Genomic DNA, 18,186 nt, shown 5'->3' on the forward strand with positions numbered 1-18,186 from the left:
CCTAAGACACAGCTCAACTCAGAGGCTGCGTGTGTGCTTTTGAGCACAGAAGATGCCGGAAAGCTCTGATGGAATGTGAATGATTTATGGCTTGTAAATAAACGCTTCTAGAGATAAGAACCGAACTGTCTTTGGACTTGATTTATCCCTCATCTCACACGGACGCAGGACCGCTGCTACTCTGCTCTCCTGCCCAGGTCAGCCTCAAGCCCCAAAGCAGAGCTGCACAGGGGAAGCGCTGACTGGACGCAGGAATTGATTCTCCCAAAAGTTCATTGATGTGAACAAAAGAGTGGAATCTGAAAGGAACATGTCCCACACTCCATACATCTAAATGGGTTCTCCCCTCTGAGTCCTTAGATGTTCCTTAAACACTCCATTATAACTAAAGCACTTTCTGCAATCTTTCCCTTTAAACAGCTTCTCCTCTTTGAGGGTTGATGGGTTTGTAGGGTGTCAGCTGTTAAAGTTCTTCCTGTCCATGAGTCTGTTGATGTAGGATTCCACTAGGACTGAACCTCTGTCTACTTGACATTTATAGGGTTTCTCTCATGTGGGAGTTTGTTGATGTAAATCAAGGGTTCCACTCGGACTGAAGGTCCTTCCAAACTCCATACATTTAAATGGTTTCTCCCCTGTGTGAGTCAGATGATGTCTTCTAAGGCTTGCATTGAAACTGAAGCTCTTTGTATTGATGGAAGAGATTCATAAAGACCAAGCGGGCTTTCTCCCGGGAAGACACTTGTCTGATAATTTGAGGAACATAATTGATATTTTGGAAAAACTAGAAGTGAATATAAACACTAAAGCAGTTCTGATATTTGTGGATGCGGAGAAAGCTTTTGACAATATCTCTTGGAGTTTCATGAAGAAGAACCTACAGGGGATGGGGGTAGGCCAAGGTTTTGAAAATGGTATAGGTGCAATATACTCTGAACAAAAGGCTAAATTAATTGTAAATAATGTGGTGACGGAAGAATTTAAGATAGAAAAAGGGACACGACAGGGGTGCCCTATCTCCCCACTGCTTTTCATATCGGTCCTGGAGGTTCTGCTGAATATGATTAGAAGGGACCGGTTGGTTAAAGGTATACAGGTCGGAGCCAAACAGTACAAACTGAGAGCATTTGCAGATGACTCAGTATTGACGTTACAGGAGCCAGAATCTAGTACTAAAAGGGTTTTAGAATTAATTCAAGAATTTGGTCAAGTGGCAGGATTTAAACTGAACAAGCTAAAAACTAAGGTTTTAGAGAAAAATTGAACACCGATTGAAAGAGAGAGGTTTCAGAATGAGACAGGCCTGACTGTGGTTAAGAAAGTGAAATACTTGGGGATTAATATGACAGCCAAAACTGGGAACTTATTTAAAGATAATTATGAAACATGTTGGACAGAAGTGAAAAAAGATTTAGAAATTTGGTCAAATTTAAAGCTTTCACTGTTGGGTCGTATTGCTGTGATAAAAATGAATGTATTGCCTAGAATGTTGTTTTTGTTTCAGACATTGCAAATTGTGGACAAGATGGACTGTTTCAAGAAGTGGCAGAGAGATATCTCTAGATTTGTCTGGCAGGGCAAGAAGCCCAGAATAAAATTTAAGACATTAATTGATGCAAAAAAAAAGGGGTGGATTTGCCCTGCCAGACTTTAAACTTTACTATGAATCAGCAGCTTTTTGCTGGTTGAAAGAATGGCTACTTCTTGAAAATACAGACATTTTGGATCCAGAAGGCTTTAACAACGTATTTGGATGGCATGCATATTTATGGTATGATAAGGTCAAAGCACATAAAGCATTCAAAAATCATATTGTCAGGAAAGCATTGTTTAATGTTTGGATAAGATACAAGGATTTATTGGAAAATAAAACCCCAAGGTGGTTGTCACCGATGGAAGCGAAAGCTCTGAAAAGGCTCACTATGGAGGCCAAATGGCCGAAATATTGGGAAATTTTGGAACAAGAAGGAGATAGACTGAAACTGCAGAGTTTTGAGGAATTAAAAAACAAAGTGTGAGACTGGCTACATTATTATCAGATAATGGAGGCATATAATTTGGATAAGAAAATTGGCTTCCAGGTAGAAAAATCAAAATTAGAAACAGAACTGTTAGAACCCAAAACTAAGATTTTGTCAAAGATGTATAACTTGCTGTTGAAATGGAATACTCAGGATGAAATGGTGAAATCTGCTATGATTAAATGGGCACAAGATGTTGGACATAATATTATGTTTGCTGACTGGGAACAGTTATGGACCACAGGTATGAAGTTTACGGCATGTAATGCCCTAAGAGAGAATCTTATGAAAATGATATACAGGTGGTACATGACCCCAGTCAAGCTTGCAAAAATTTATCATTTGCCCGATAATAAATGCTGGAAATGTAAAGAAACTGAAGGTACATTCTTTCACCTTTGGTGGACGTGCCCAAGGATTAAGGCCTTCTGGGAAATTATATATAATGAACTGAAAAAGGTATTTAAATATACCGTATTTTTTGCACCATAACACTCACTTTTTTCCTCCTAGAATAATAATAATAATATAATAATAATTTATTATTTATACCCCGCCCATCTGGCTGGGTCTCCCCAGCCACTCTGGGCGGCTTCCATAAAAACCAAAAATACAATAGAATATCACACGTTAAAAACTTCCCTGAACAGGGCTGCCTTAAGATGTCTCCTGAATGTCAGATAGTTGTTTATCGCTTTGACATCTGCTGGAAGGGCGTTCCACAGGGCGGGCGCCACTACCGAGAAGGCCCTCTGCCTGGTTCCCTGTAGCTTTGCTTCTCGCAATGAGGGAACCGCCAGAAGGCCCTCGGCGCTGGACCTCAGCGTCCGGGCAGAATGATGGGGGTGGAGACGCTCCTTCAGGTATACTGGACCGAGGCCGTTTAGGGCTTTAAAGGTCAGCACCAACACTTTGAATTGTGCTCGGAAACGTACTGGGAGCCAATGCAGGTCTTTCAAGACCAGTGTTATATGGTCTCGGCGGCCGCTCCCAGTCACCAGTCTAGCTGCCGCATTCTGGATTAGTTGTAGTTTCCGAGTCACCTTCAAAGGTAGCCCCACGTAGAGTGCATTGCAGTAGTCCAAGCGGGAGATAACCAGAGCATGCACCACTCTGGCGAGACAGTCCGCAGGCAGATAGGGTCTCAGCCTACGTACCAGATGGAGCTGGTAAACAGCTGCCCTGGACACAGATTTGACCTGTGCCTCCATGGACAGCTGTGAGTCCAAAATGACTCCCAGGCTGTGCACCTGGTCCTTCAGGGGCACAGTTACCCCATTCAGGACCAGGGAATCCTCCACACCTGCCCGCCTCCTGTCCCCCAAAAACAGTACTTCTGTCTTGTCAGGATTCAACCTCAATCTGTTAGCCGCCATCCATCCTCCAACCGCCTCCAGACACTCACACAGGACCTTCACCGCCTTCACTGGTTCTGATTTAAAAGAGAGGTAGAGCTGGGTATCATCCGCATACTGATGAACACCCAGCCCAAACCTCCTGATGATCTCTCCCAGCGGCCGCATGTAGATGTTGAAAAGCATGGGGGAGAGGACAGAACCCTGAGGCACCCCACAAGTGAGAGCCCAGGGGTCTGAACACTCATCCCCCACCACCACTTTCTGAACACGGCCCAGGAGGAAGGAGCGGAACCACTGTATAACAGTGCCCCCAGCTCCCAGCCCCTCAAGACGGTCCAGAAGGATGCTATGGTCGATGGTATCGAATGCCGCTGAGAGATCCAGCAGAACTAGGAAACAGCTCTCACCTTTGTCCCTAGCCCGCCGGAGATCATCAACCAGTGCAACCAAGGCAGTTTCAGTCCCATGATGAGGCCTGAATCCCGACTGGAAGGGATCCAAATGGTCCGCTTCTTCCAGGCGTGCCTGGAGTTGTTCGGCAACCGCTCGCTCAATCACCTTGCCCAGGAATGGAAGATTTGAGACTGGGCGATAGTTGGCCATCGTGGCCGCATCTAAAGATGGTTTTTTAAGAAGCGGTTTAATAACCGCCTCTTTCAGCGGGTCTGGGAAGGCTCCCTCACGGAGGGAAGCATTCACCACCCCACGAAGCCCATCGCCCAGTCCTTCCCGGCTAGCTTTTATAAGCCAGGATGGGCAAGGATCCAAGAGACAGGTGGTTGGTTTCACTCGTCCAAGCAGCCTGTCCACATCCTCGGAGGTAACAGATTGGAATTGATCCCACTCAACTTGACTAGACAGAACTCTAGCACTCTCCCGCCCCGGCCCTGCTCCCACGGTAGAGTCTACTTCTTCCCGAATCTGAGCGATTTAATCTGCAAAAAGTAGAAAGTAAGGAGAAATGTCTGTGCGTGTTATGGAGGAAATGCCTACAGGTGGCATGCCTACAGATTTTCCTCCTGTAAAAACTACGTGTGTGTTATGGTCGGGTGCGTGTTATAGAGCGAAAAATACGGTACCTTCTTGAAGAAACCAGAGGCCTTTCTTCTGGGCATTGTCGGCCAATTGGTGTCAAAGAAGGACAGAACTTTTTTTTATGTATGCTACAACAGCAGCAAGAATACTCATTGCAAAGTATTGGAAGACACAAGAACTACCCACTTTGGAAGAATGGCAGATGAAGGTGATGGATTACATGGAACTGGCAGAAATGACTAGCAGAATCCGAGACCAGGGAGAAGAGTCAGTGGAAGAAGATTGGAAGAAATTTAAAGACTATCTACAGAAATATTGTAAAATTAATGAATGATAAAATGATGTTGGATAGCAATTAAGGGTTCCCAGCTGTAATGCTTTAAGAGAATATGAAAAAAGGGTTCTAAATGGGTTAAAATCTAATGGTAAGGATTTGCTGAACCAATGAATTGAAGCGGAATACAAAAAAGGGAGGTATGAGGAGGTCCGGGAAATAAGCTAAAGGAAAATAAGTAATAGAAAATAGGTGTGTTTTTAACTGTTTTTATTTTGTATTTTTCTTTTTCTTTTTTACTGTAATATTTCAAAAATCTTAATAAATATTATATATATAAAAAAAAGAAACTGAAGCTCTTTCCGCATTCCATGCATTCTTATGGTTTCTCCCCTGTGTGTCCCCGTTGATGCCTATTGCGGTGCCCACTCTGACTGAAGCTCTTTCCACACTCCAGACATTGAAATGGTTTTTCACCCGTGTGAGTCCGTTGATGTGAACTTAAGTTTCCATTTCGACTGAAGCTTTTTCCACACTCCATACATTGAAATGGTTTCTCCCCTGTGTGAATCCGTTGATGATTTCTAAGGTCTCCACTCTGACTGAAGCTCTTTCCGCACTTTATGCATTTATATGGTTTCTCCCCTGTGTGAATCCGTTGATGATTTCTAAGGTCTCCACTCTGACTGAAGCTCTTTCCGCACTCTATACATTTATATGGTTTCTCCCCTGTGTGAGTCCGTTGATGCATATTGCACTGCCCACTCTGAATGAAGCTCTTTCCACACTCCATACATTTATATGGTTTTTCACCAGTGTGACTTCGCTGGTGTAATTTAAGTTCTCCATTCCGCCTGAAGCTCTTCCCACACTCCATGCATTTGAAAGGTTTTTCACCCATGTGAATCCGTAGATGTGAACTTAACTGTCTTCTCTGACAGAAGCGTTTTCCACACTCCCTACATTTAAAAGGTTTCTCCCCTGTATGCGTCCGTTGATGCATATTGCGTTTTCCAATCTGACTGAAGCTCTTTCCACACTCCATACATTTATATGGTTTCTCCCCTGTGTGAATCCGTTGATGTTTTCTAAGTCTATCACTCTGACTGAAGCTCTTTCCACACTCCATACATTTATATGGTTTTTCACCCGTGTGAGTCCGTTGATGTATTCTAAGTTTATCACTCTGACTGAAGCTCTTTCCACACTCCATACATTTATATGGTTTCTCCCCTGTGTGAGTCTGGTGATGTTTATTGAGGTGTCCACTCTGACTGAAGCTCTTTCCGCACTCTATACATTTATATGGTTTCTCCCCTGTGTGAATCCGTTGATGTTTTCTAAGGTCTGCACTATAACTAAAGCTCTTTCCGCACTCTATACATTTATATGTTTTCTCCCCTGTGTGAGTCCGTTGATGTGAACTTAAGTGTCCACTCTGACGGAAGCTTTTCCCGCACTCCATGCATTTAAATGGTTTTTCCCCTGTGTGAGTCCGCTGATGTATATTGCGGTATTGACTCTGACTGAAGTTCTTCCCACACTCCCTGCATTGGAATCCTTTCTTGTCCATGTGAGTCCGCTGATGTGTTCTAAGTTTTCTACTATCAGTGAAACTTTTCCCACACTCCATACTTTTAAATGTTTTCACCCCTCTCAGAGTCATTGATGTGAGCTATGTGTCCTCATTCAATGAAGCATATCCCACATTTCACACATTTTAATTTCTATTCCTCATGAAACGAAAGGTGCCCCATTCCTTGGAATTCTGAATGTCTTCTCCATCACCTTCTTCAGAGTGCGAGGAAAGGAAATCCTGTTTGGGTTTCAAGGAAGAGAACAAAGGGAAAGAGAGCACATCAAGCTCCATTAGCCCCTTCTCTTATATCAACATCTCCTACATTCCCCCGCCTCCTACCCATGTTCCCAAATTTTTGGAAATGAAAAAGCAATGTCATCAAATAAGAGTAATGCATCACCACCTTTCATAATCCTCAATCATTGCTAATAAAGCAGCATGATCTTGGAATAAGCCTTTTCAAATCCATTGTTTCCTCACAGGAAAGGCAGCTGCTCTCTGTCCGTGAACAGGCCCTCTCTTTCTCTGGTCCATCGTTCCTTTGGACATTCCCCATCCTCTGCATCATAATCCTGCATCCACCTCTAGATCTTTATGAATCACCTGCACAGTCTCATTGGCCACAAGAGGTCCATGTGGACCATTTTGGGAGGCCCAGGTCTACATCTTCTCCAGGGACTGTGGTCTGGGTCAGTCAGAGAACTAGTGACAAGGCTTGGTGCTTGGGGTCAGCTGAATGGGTGCTCAGGGAAACTCCTGTTCTTGGAGATGGACCTCCATCTACATGCCTCACATTGCATGGAGAGAGCAGGAGAAGCAGAAGAAAAGCAGCTGGCACATCGGAATCCCAGACCCCCACTACTCCTTATAATAATGATGGCCTGCCTGATCTCGAGCCCATCCTAAAGTGACACTGAAAAAGCTGCATATTAAAGGCAAATGGATAACTGTACTAGTGAAAACTTCAACCTTGAATATGTAGTGTTGAATTATTGATGGCCTGAAGTTGTGTTATTTCTAGAGACATGAATTCATTCTTCTTCTGTCTCAAATACAGCTATTATATGATGTCATGAGGTGTCATGGGAGCGGATGTACCTTTGGTGGTCCCCACCGTGCACTCAGCTCTCACCTGTGCCTTCCAGAAGCTGTCAGGATGAATCAGGGGCCACAATCCCAGGAATGGCTTCAACCGGCTGGCAAAACCAGGTGAGGATAGCTGATGGGTCTCAAATCCTTGGGGGGCTGGGCAATTCTGCTGCACCTGAAGTCAAGCCCTGGTGGATGGAGAGGAGGAGAAGAACAGTGAATCCCACAGTCTAGAAGGCAGATTCTTCCCGTGCAGAAGAGGAAAATGAAGGGCAGATGGGATCGTCAACCGGGGAAGGAAGCCCATCGAGAAGGAAAACTCTGGTCCTAAATCTTCACTGCCTCGTGAGCTATGTTCAGGAGAAGAAAAGGCTATGGAGGGAAACCTACACAAATCTTGAGTGGAGTCTCTAAGACGGTTGGATGGTGTCCTGCACACCTTCTTCATTCAACTCCTGCAGCCAAGCTGGTGCCAAACATACTGCTCTGCTTTCCTTGGGACCATATTAGCCGGGCTGAGAAGGGGGTCTGGTTGTCTAGGCAGCCCAGGACCCCCAAACACCCTGCCCAGGCTGGCAGTGCTACAAACACAGCAGTTTCAAGGGGGGAGATGGGCTCAGAGCTGTGTATCAAAGTCTCTCCGATGTGGAACAAGGGAAACAGAAACAAAATTTACATCATAAAGGTAAAGAGACCCCTGACTATTAGGGAGCCAGCGGCATACAGCTTCCGGGTCCTGTGGCCAGCATGACTGAGCCGCTTCTGGCGAACCAGAGCAGCGCATGGAAACGCCGTTTACCTTCCCGCCGGAGTGGTACCTATTTATCTACCTGCACTTTGACGTGCTTTCGAACTGCTAGGTTGGCAGGAGCAGGGGCCGAGCAATGGGAGCTCACCGCATCACGGGGATTCGAACCGCCGACCTTCTGATTGGCAAGTCCTATGCTCTGTGGTTTAACCCACAGCACCACCCGGATCCCATATTTACATCATACGGTACTGTAAAAGTATTCAAAATATTTGTTTTTCTAAGAAAAGACCACAATGTATCATGTGGCCCCTTCAAAGCTAATGAAAGTCTTGTGGCTGGAGCTTTTGGGGGTGCAGAACCAGGAAAGCTCCTGCCGCCATGATCCTTCCAATGGGGATTCAGGCCTCATCATGGGATTGAAATTGCCCTGGTTGTGCTGGTTGATGATCTCCAACGGGCCAGAGGCTGAGGGGGAAGCTGTTTCCTGGTTCTGCTGGATCTCTCAGCGGGTTTGGAGACCTTTGGCCATGGTGTCCTTCTGGACCCTCTAGGGGAGCTGGGGGCCCTGCTATGCAGTGGTTCCCCTCCTTCCTCCTGGGCCATGTCCAGAAAGTGGTGTTCAGACCCCTGGATGCTTACTTGTGGGGTGCCCCAGGACTCCATTCTCTCCCCCATGCTTTTTACTATCTATATGCAGCCACTGGGAGAGATCATCAGGGGGTTTGGGCTGGGTGTTCACCAGTATGTGGATGATGCCCAGCTCTTCCTTTCTTTTTTTCCCCAATTTTTTTTTTATTAATTTTCCAAACAATTATACAATTTTCCAAAATACAACAGATTACTTCTTATTTTTTTTTGAACTTCCTTCAGCGTCTCTGACAATCATCCATATTTATAACTGTAGTTACACATTCCTCCTTTCGTATTGCCATTACACTTCCCTTCTCCGACTATTTCCCTTTAACAATACTTCTCTGTTTTTACAGTGCCTCTTGAAATCCCACTAGCGTTGTGTTCACACCACATATGCTTTTCAGATAATCTACAAACTTGCCCCACTCTTCGAAGAACTTTTGGTCTTTGCTATATCTGATTTTCCCAGTTAATTTATCCAATTCCGCATCGTCTGTCATTTTCAATCTCATTTCTCTTCCTTTCTTTTAAATTGGAACTAGTGAGGATGGTGAATGCCCTGTGTGTCTGTTTGGAGGTGGTTGGAGGATGGATGGCGGCTAAGACATTGAGGTTGAATCCTGACAAGTCAGAAATACTGTCCCTGGGGGAGGGTGGGAGCCTTCCTGGTCCTGATGGGGTAACTGTGCCCATGAAGGACCTGGTGTGCAGCCTGGGGGTCACCGCCTTCTGGGATCCATTTGTGAACAGAATGTGTGAGTCAACTCTTTTTATACTTTTATAGAAGACTGTGTCGTGTCTATCTTTTTATGAGGGACTAAAGTGGAAATTACCAAGGAATCTTATTTTAGAGGCTTTAGCGAGCCTGAGCAAAGGCATCCGCTGTAAGTTTAAAAGGGAGAATGTTACTCTGCTAAATTGTGCAGGCATAGAAAAGTACGGATCTAAGTACAGCGATAATTCCTAACCTATCGGTTCAAGAAGGTTCTGGTAGTTTTACTCTGCATGATTCAAAGCTGGTGTTTTCTCTAGATCATGGGGAGGCAAACTAAGGCCTGGGGGTATAAATGCGATTGATGATGATGATGATGATCTTGTGGGGTTTTTAAAAGTTATTTTGGAATTCATACTGCTATATCAGCTCACAAAATGTTATAGGTGGAGAAAATCACAGGGTTGCTGTAAAATATACTCCCACCCACGACTTCTCATTTATATACAGTCTGTAAATTTGGGGAGGTCACACACCTCACCTGTGCTAATACTGGCAGTCTTTGGCCTCCACAGGCACACCCGGTGTGTAGAGCCTCCAGCCACAGGAACTGTCTATCAAGAAAAGGGGTCCTTTGACAGGGAAGATTCATGCAGTCGCTGTCATCGGATGATGATGGGTTGTATCTCAGCTTGTCAGTCACTCTGACATTGGCTACAAAGAATAAGAGGAACAGAAATGCTTTTGAGGTGCAGCTTCCGTATCAATCCTGAGAGCCATTCCATGGACTCTGCCCCCCTCTTTCTGATGACAGGTGTACATTATCCTCATCCTCAAGAAAGGACAATTAAAGATGGAAGCCTGAGAGAGAGGGAAAGGTTTCTGGCTGCTTCCTGGGTGGGATTGCGGAAACAAAGAGCCGCTTCTGAGAAGGCCTCTCCCCTCCTCTCTTGTCACGGCTAAAAATTGGCCGCTGTTTCTTTAATGCTTAAAAAGCTGCGGGTTGTATATATAGAGTGAGAAATGTTAGTTTGGTGTTGGGTTGGTTGGTTGGTGAAAGCTGGCAGTGCTGATGTGTGTACAGTTGGTCAGTCGCTTTTGCAGAAAGACTTTTGAGAAGACAGTGGTACCTCGGGTTAAGTACTTAATTTGTTCCAGAGTTCCATTCGTAACCTGAAACTGTTCTTAACCTGAAGCACCACTTTAGCTAATGGGGCCTCCTGCTGCCGCTGCACCACCACCACAATATTTCTGTTTTCATCCTGAAGCAAAGTTCTTAACCTGAGGGATTATTTCTCAGTTATCGGAGTCTGTAACCTGAAGCGTCTGTAACCTGAAGCGTCTGTAACCTGAAGTAAAAGCAGAAAGCACTCTGCAAGGATGCTCTTCTCGTGGACTCTTTCCTGCTGACAAGGGCCCAAGGAGCAGGCTGAGGCGACCAAGGGAGGCCAGAACCTTCTCTTTTCTTTTCACAAATACTGACATCTCTTCCTCTGGACTTCCTCTCCTCTCCAGGGGACCAAGGAATGGACTGGGCAGAATCGCTGTGTCTGGACAGGGCAGGGGCTTATGGGGCAGGAAGAGGATGGAGATTGCGGGAAGGAAGGGTGGGGGGACAGGACCCTCACTTTCCAGGCATCCCTCTCTGGTCGCCTTGAAGGGGGGGGGTCGATTACTGGGCGGGAGAGAGAGGCCAAGGCTGTTCCACCAGAGATCCCCCCCAGCTGCCACAATGGAGACGCGATATCTCCCCCCCCCCGCCGCCAATGCTGCCCTTCCCTGCCCCAGGGATGCTCCTCTCCCTCCCCCCCACTTCCTTGACCCCCTCCCTCTCTCCTGAGTCTCCCCTGCATCCAGAGGCTCCCTTGGCTCTGCTCGCCCCACACCCTGCGCCCCCATCTCTCCAGCCGGAGGCGCCCCCCCCCAAGAGAAGATGGGAGGGACAGGGGGGTCTCTATCCAGGCGTCTCTCGCGCCGCTTAACCCTTTCATGGGCCGCTTTTCTCCGCGCAGAGCCAGGGGAGACGGGTGAGGGGTCCGCCCTGCGAGGAAAGCCCCCTGGGGGCGCCTGGGGGAGCTGGCGGGGGTCTCTGGGTCCTTTTCCCCCCTCTCCGCCCCCCCGCGACCCCTTTACCTCTTTCTCCTCGCTCCCGATCCTCCTTTCCTGCAACATCCACGGGGGGGGGGGTCCCCTGCCTCCTCCCTCCCCTTTCCGAAAGCGCCCCCCCCAGCTATGGGGCAGAGTAGCAATCCGGAGTGGAAGCTCCACTTCCGGGAGAAGCAGAAAGGTTGGGGGGGGGCTGCCCGCCCCACATTTCTGGAGCAGAAACCGGATTGGAGGAGGAGGAGGAGGAGGAGGAGGAGGAGGAGGAGGAGGAGGAGGAGGAGGAGCAATGTATTGGGGGTGTGATTTGGGATTGTGTGGGCGGGATGAGAGAGGGATGTGCCGGGAGGGGAGGGAAGGTTTTGAGCGGGTGGGGGGGGGAGAGAAGGAGGAGTAGAAACCCCCCCCCCCGTCTTCCTTCTGGGGATCAGGAGAGGGGGGAGGGGCTGATCCCGACAATCCAACAGCGAAGTCACAAAATAAGTTCTGCATTTAAATCAGATCAGACTCCGAGTTCGTGTTTTGGCAACATGACAGGTCTGTCCGTCGGGATGCCTGAGGATTCCTGCTCGCTGCCTTTTCCTGGCCAGCCTGAGAGATCACTGGAAAGGGAGGATTTCTTGACTCCAGAATCCATCTTGGCAGACCCTTTTCATTCAGGCCTAGAGATCTGTTCTTTGGACCAGTCTGCTTGGATCATGTGGATCACCAATGGTTCATATCTGGATCATCCATGATGCCATACCCGTCTCACGGAGGGGGGGGGGCTCAGGATGAATCTCCTGCCGCGTGACTGGGGGAGTCTGGGGGCTGACGGGGGTCAGACAGGGCTGCTGTTTTGCTCTCCTTACTATTTCAGCTCAGGTTTTACTGAAATGGGTGGATTCATTGAGGAAACGGAGCTACGTTGCAAAGAGGCCAATGTGTCTACTTTGTTACCACCCAGTGAGTTGTGTTGCAAAGGCCATTTGCAGAAAGGCTCCTATTGTGTCACCTGCGGCTACATGCCGGAGTTTGGGTGTTTTGTGGAAATGTGTCTCTATAAATGCATTTATCCCCGTGCGTTTATAATGGCAAGACATTGAATCCCATGAGATGTGCAAACTGGCTGCTTTTGGAAGCACCACTCTGCAGCCCTGCCTGATGCACGCTTACTTAGGAGTAACCCCTACGCCGTTCCATCTGATGCACGCTTACTCAGAAGTAAGTCCCCATAGTCGCCTTTGGCTGGGCTTGACCATCCAGGGGTCCTTTACCTTGGGTAACAGGGGCCAGCCCCCTGCTGCAGCCCCAGCCCCTGCTGGCTGGTCACATCTTCCACGCCAAGAAACTGGGCAGAGCCTTTAGGAGCCTCTGGCTGAACCTGCTGCTCTTCTCCCTGGCACCGCCATCTCCACGCAGGTGCCCCCGAGGCAGGTTGGCCTGCAGTTCCCCTCAGTGCCAGCCAGCACAATGCCTGCACTCAGGAAACCTGGAGGGCACTGGCTGAAGTCTGGGAGCCCTCGGTGCCAATGCGCAGCTGCTTTGCTTTTCCTCCGCCTGGCGGACATCAACACAGCACCCTACAGGGGGGTGGTCTCTTGTTCAGATGCCCTCCCTGGGGAAGAGTCGTTGGCCACAGGAAAGTGTGCCAGGAGGGGCCATTGAGAGGGCAGTACAGCACAGCCAGTGGGGAGAGTGCCTTCCTTGGGTGGGGTGGGGGGAGCTTGGATGGCCCCCTGCCTGTGATGCTTAGCTGAGATTCCTGCTATGCTGGGGGTTCAACTAGATGACTCAGGAGGGCCCTCCCTACTTTACAGTTCATAGCCCCCGCACTGCCCCCTCCACACCACCCAGATGGGACTCTCTTGTCCAACCCCACAAGGCCATTCCTCTGTCTGGACGGGGAGGGGGAGATAAGGTTCGCCAGCACTGCAGCCCCTAACTTTCAAGCTGGGGCAGAGATGCAGATGCTCCAGGGTCTGGGCTGGCCACAGGCACCCATGGGCGTGGATGTTGAGCCTTTCTTGGGGGGGGGGTGTTACAGAAAAATCTAGGTGCGAGGCTGCTCAGTCCCCCAGCTCGTCGGGCTGAGCCTGCGGGTCCCTGCGGAATAAAGGGAGGAGTCCAGCCAACCGGAGCAAAGAAAGAGAGATTGCAAGGAGCTCCAAAGGGACCTCTCCAAACGGGCTGAATGGGCCGAAAAGACAGTTCATTGTCAATGAGATTAAAGTGATACATGTTGGGACAAAAAAAACCCTACACCCATTAATATAATGTACAGGCTCATGGGTCTGAATTGGATTTCTGTGTGTGCTCTGGGAGACCAGGGGAGAGGGGAGCTGGTCACAGCAGGAGGGGGAGTCTCCCTGGATGCTTCAGCAGCCGGCCTCCTCTGGGTCTCCTGGCCCCCTCCTCTCCCCTCTCTGAGCCTAAACTGCTCTCTGCCCCAGCCTCTTCCTGCTCACCAAACCCTGTTTCCTCCTCAGCTTCCAACACCTCCCCTCCCGTTCTGCTCCCTTTCCTCCCTCTTTCTGCTCACTGCCATCCCCCCCACCAGTCCCCAGGATCTAAGCCTTTTTCCCTTGTAGGTCCCCCAACTGGTGCCTCCCCCCCCCCTGCACCCAGCTGTTCCATGACAGCAAAAGCAGAAACAACAGTAAAACCAGTATGATAGCAATATGATCTGTGGGCCTCTGGTAGGAAAACTCCCTAGCAGCATGACTGAATAAAAACTTCTGGGACTATGGAAACGTACTACCTTCCCCAAACCCCAGAATAAGGAGGAGCTCTGGGGTTGCCCCATGGGGTTCAAGAGTGAAGATGGGCCCATCAGGACACTTCCCTGGTCCCCGCAGCCCCTCCATTCCCCTCTTGCAATTAGGCTTGGGGGGAAATCACCCATTAATTTACAGTATTATCAGTCTTCTTCAGAATGCTTAGGAGGCAGGGATGAAGTTTGGGTGAAGAAGCAGTGCTTGGAGATCATGCGGTGGGGGGATGACAGAGTTTGGTGCAAAAACCGTCTTGCATGCTTGAGTAGAGCAACTCCAGGGCATGAGCCAAGTAGCAGCAGGGTAGGGGCCACGTACAGAGCAAGTCCCACACTGAGGTCAAAAACACACACAGAGGCAGCAGGACTTCTTCAGTAATAGTTTACTGAGCTTTCAAAGCATACAGTTCTCACTGGGTCCCCAGTGAGGCACAAAACTTGGCTCCTGAGAGCAAATCCAGTTTCAGCAATAGAAAAATACAGCACACAGGATGTCTAAGTCAGGCACACAAACCGGCAGAAGGGAGCAAGGGAGGAAAGAGGCTGGAAGGACACAGGGCAATGGAGGTGTGTCTTTCGCTTCCTGTCGTCTGGGAGGGAATTCAGCAATTTGAAATCTGCAGGGGCTTCCCGAAGAAAAGCTTTCTGCCAGCTGCTTCCAGGCAAATGAGCATCCCAGAAATCCAGATTCACCAACTCCCCCTCACTATCAAAAGGTACCTTACATCTAAAATTATACTCACTAGAGTGAGACGTTACCTTCATTATTTCATTACTATACAGATTTACATATAAACAGCAGAACCTCAAATACATGACATGCTTTTAAGATGGATTTCCTGCTGAGTTCATTGCTGTGAACGAAAGAGTGGACTCTGAAAGGAACATGTCCCACACTCCATACATCTCAATGGGTTCTCCCCTCTGAGTCCTTAGATGTTCCTTAAACACTCCATTATAACTAAAGCACTTTATGCAATCTTTCCCTTTAAACAGCTTCTCCTCTTTGAGGGTTGATGGGTTTGTAGGGTGTCAACTGTTAAAGTTCTTCCAGTCCATGAGTCTCTTGATGTAGGACTTCCACTAGGACTGAACCTCTGTCTATTTGACATTTATAGGGTTTCTCTCATGTGGGAGTTTGTTGATGTAAATCAAGGGTTCCACTCGGACTGAAGCTCCTTCCAAACTCCATACATTTAAATGGTTTCTCCCCTGTGTGAGTCCGATGATGTCTTCTAAGGCTTGCATTGAAACTGAAGCTCTTTGTATTGATGGAAGAGATTCATAAAGACCAAGCGGGCTTTCTCCCGGGAAGACACTTGTCTGATAATTTGAGGAACATAATTGATATTTTGGAAAAACTAGAAGTGAATATAAACACTAAAGCAGTTCTGAAATTTGTGGATGCGGGGAAAGCTTTTGACAATATCTCTTGGAGTTTCATGAAGAAGAACCTACAGGGGATGGGGGTAGGCCAAGGTTTTGAAAATGGTATAGGTGCAATATACTCTGAACAAAAGGCTAAATTAATTGTAAATAATGTGGTGACGGAAGAATTTAAGATAGAAAAAGGGACACGACAGGGGTGCCCAATCTCCCCACTGCTTTTCATATCGGTCCTGGAGGCTACTTCTTGAAAATACAGACATTTTGGATCTAGAAGGCTTTAACAACGTACCGTATTTTTCGCTCTATAACACGCAGATTTTTTCTCCTAAAAAGGAAGGGGAAATGTCTGTGCGTGTTATGGAGCGAATGTGTGGTCCCTGGAGCCGAAAAATAAAGCAAAAATCAAACCGCGCTTCAGGGAGAAGGGAGCTCCGTGAGAGAGGAAGCTGTTCTTTCCTGCATTCTGCCTCAGGGTCTTACTGCCCACCCTGCTCTGTTTTGTTACTGTGTTTGCTCAAACGGAACAAAGAGCAGGGAAAGCCCCTCCCCTCCAGGCAAGTAGAGAGGAGAGCAGAGCGTCCAAACAAAGAGCAGGGAAAGCCCCTCCCCTCCAGGCAAGTAGAGAGGAGAGCAGAGCGTCCAAACAAAGAGCAGGGAAAGCCCCTCCCCTCCAGGCAAGTAGAGAGGAGAGCAGAGCGTCGCTCTATCCTGTCCCTGCTCCGGAGGGAACAATGTTTGTGAAGGGAAGAGAGATTACAGGTTCGGCTTAAAATTATGATTTGACTTCTTGCTTTTTGTTTTTGGAGACACACAGCATTCAAATATGCTTTCTTCCATTTAAAAGGATGAAATCCTTAAACAGTGGCTGGCTTGTGTGGGTGGGTGGGGGAAAACTTTTGCCTTCCTTTCCTCACGTTATAGCCCTCTCCTGCATTCTTAGCCTTCTGTGTTTTTCCTTCCCTCCCCACTTAAAATGTGGTTACAAAGCATGGATCCACATGGATCCTCAGGATCTTTGCATTGGGTCAGCCAAAATTCACCATCAGAGCACACAGCATGTCCATGGCTACAGCCTGCCCCCCCCAAAAAAAAATCACGCACCCACTGTTGCCTGGGGCTGCAATGGTGCAAAAACGTGGTTACAAAGCATGGATCCACAGGGATTCTCAGGATTTTTGCATTGGGTCACCCCAAATTCACCATCAGAGCACATAGCATGTCCATGGCTACAGCCTGCCCCCCCCAAAAAAAAATCACGCACCCACTGTTGCCTGGGGCTGCAATGGTGCAAAAACGTGGTTACAAAGCATGGATCCACAGGGATTCTCAGGATTTTTGCATTGGGTCACCCCAAATTCACCATCAGATCACATGTCTGTGGCCACAGCATGAAGCACAAAAATGATACGTCCACTGTTTCATTCAGAATATTTTTTCCCTTGTTTTCCTCCTCTAAAAACGATGTGCGTGTTATGGTCAGGTGCGTGTTATAGAGCGAAAAATACGGTATTTGGATGGCATGCATATTTATGGTATTATAAGGTCAAATCACATAAAGCATTCAAAAATCATATTGTCAGGAAAGCATTGTTTAATGTTTGGATAAGATACAAGGATTTATTGGAAAATAAAACCCCAAGGTGGTTGTCACCAATGGAAGCCAAAGCTCTGAAAAGGCTTTCATTGTAAACATCTTAAAGCAAGGATTTGACAACTAAGGTCGAGAGAAGAGCTTTTTTTTTTTGGATAAAAGTTATTAATTGCACGGATTGATAGTATAAGTAATTGCGCTGGAGGATAAGAGTTAATATTTTTCATTAAAGTGCCATCCCTCCCGGGACCGGGAGTGATCCGCGAGAGGAGCCTGCTGAGGAGACACACTGGCTGTCAAACTAGCTGTCAAAGTCAGAAAAATAGAGAACTTTTATTTTGGACGTTCTTGCCGGTTACACTGGATACAATATAGTTACAAGTTGCTGAAAATAAATAAGGACTGAAACAAATTAACTTGGCTTTTGGGTTGGAAGTGAAAGGAATACTGAATAACCAGAATCCCTCTAGAGGGGGTTCAGGGACATTACAAGAATGGAAATAGGCCAGAAAATGCTAGCTGACCTGGACGAGGTTGCTTTTCTCATGGGAAAGTTGCGAAGGATGTATGAGCAAGGTCAGGTTTTGTCTACAAGTGCCATAACTTCTAAGTCAACAGTAAATGAGTTGGAAAAGGACTTGACGTACAAAACCCAGGCAGCAGAACAAGAAAAGAACCTAGGGAAAAATTGAGGAAGTGGAAGAAGTGGAAGAAGAGATACACGCTGAACAGAAGGAGCAGGAAGGAGGGGCTGCAATACTGCAGAAGGCAAAGGTGAGCCGGAGGCCTCTCAAGATGGATACAAAAGAAAATAAGGACTGGACGAGGAAAATTTGGTTTGAGCTCAAAAATGAGGAATGGAAAGATCTCCTTTTGTGGGGATCTGAAGATCTATGGAC

General features: G+C 47.5%; 2 protein-coding genes across 4 annotated transcripts in view; both read right to left on the reverse strand.

The window, feature by feature from the left end:
• Nucleotides 1–4,463: 4,463 nt before the first annotated feature.
• LOC308595704 (uncharacterized protein) overlaps nucleotides 4,464–18,186 on the reverse strand; it is a 67,763-nt gene continuing 54,040 nt past the window's right edge. The window contains exons 1-3 of one of the 3 annotated variants that reach the window (XM_081210335.1): nucleotides 11,586–11,738; nucleotides 7,400–7,544; nucleotides 4,464–6,504 (exon numbers count right to left, since the gene is read on the reverse strand). In XM_081210335.1, the coding sequence (XP_081066461.1) occupies nucleotides 5,068–6,354 (1,287 nt within the window). In that variant the 5' untranslated portion in view covers nucleotides 6,355–6,504; nucleotides 7,400–7,544; nucleotides 11,586–11,738 and the 3' untranslated portion in view covers nucleotides 4,464–5,067. Of the gene's footprint in view, nucleotides 6,505–7,399; nucleotides 7,545–9,993; nucleotides 10,726–11,585; nucleotides 11,739–18,186 lie in introns of those variants that run through there. The other 2 variants (XM_081210337.1, XM_081210336.1) reach the window with 2 other exon arrangements.
• Nucleotides 14,676–18,186, reverse strand: part of LOC308595683 (uncharacterized protein) — a 171,848-nt gene continuing 168,337 nt past the window's right edge. The window contains exon 4 of the transcript XR_014012104.1: nucleotides 14,676–15,630. The gene's annotated coding sequence lies outside the window, so the exon portion shown is untranslated. The remainder of the gene's footprint in view (nucleotides 15,631–18,186) is intronic.

Source organism: Podarcis bocagei (assembly GCF_964188305.1).
Source record: "Podarcis bocagei genome assembly, chromosome: 10".
Classification (NCBI taxonomy): Eukaryota; Metazoa; Chordata; class Lepidosauria; order Squamata; family Lacertidae; genus Podarcis; species Podarcis bocagei.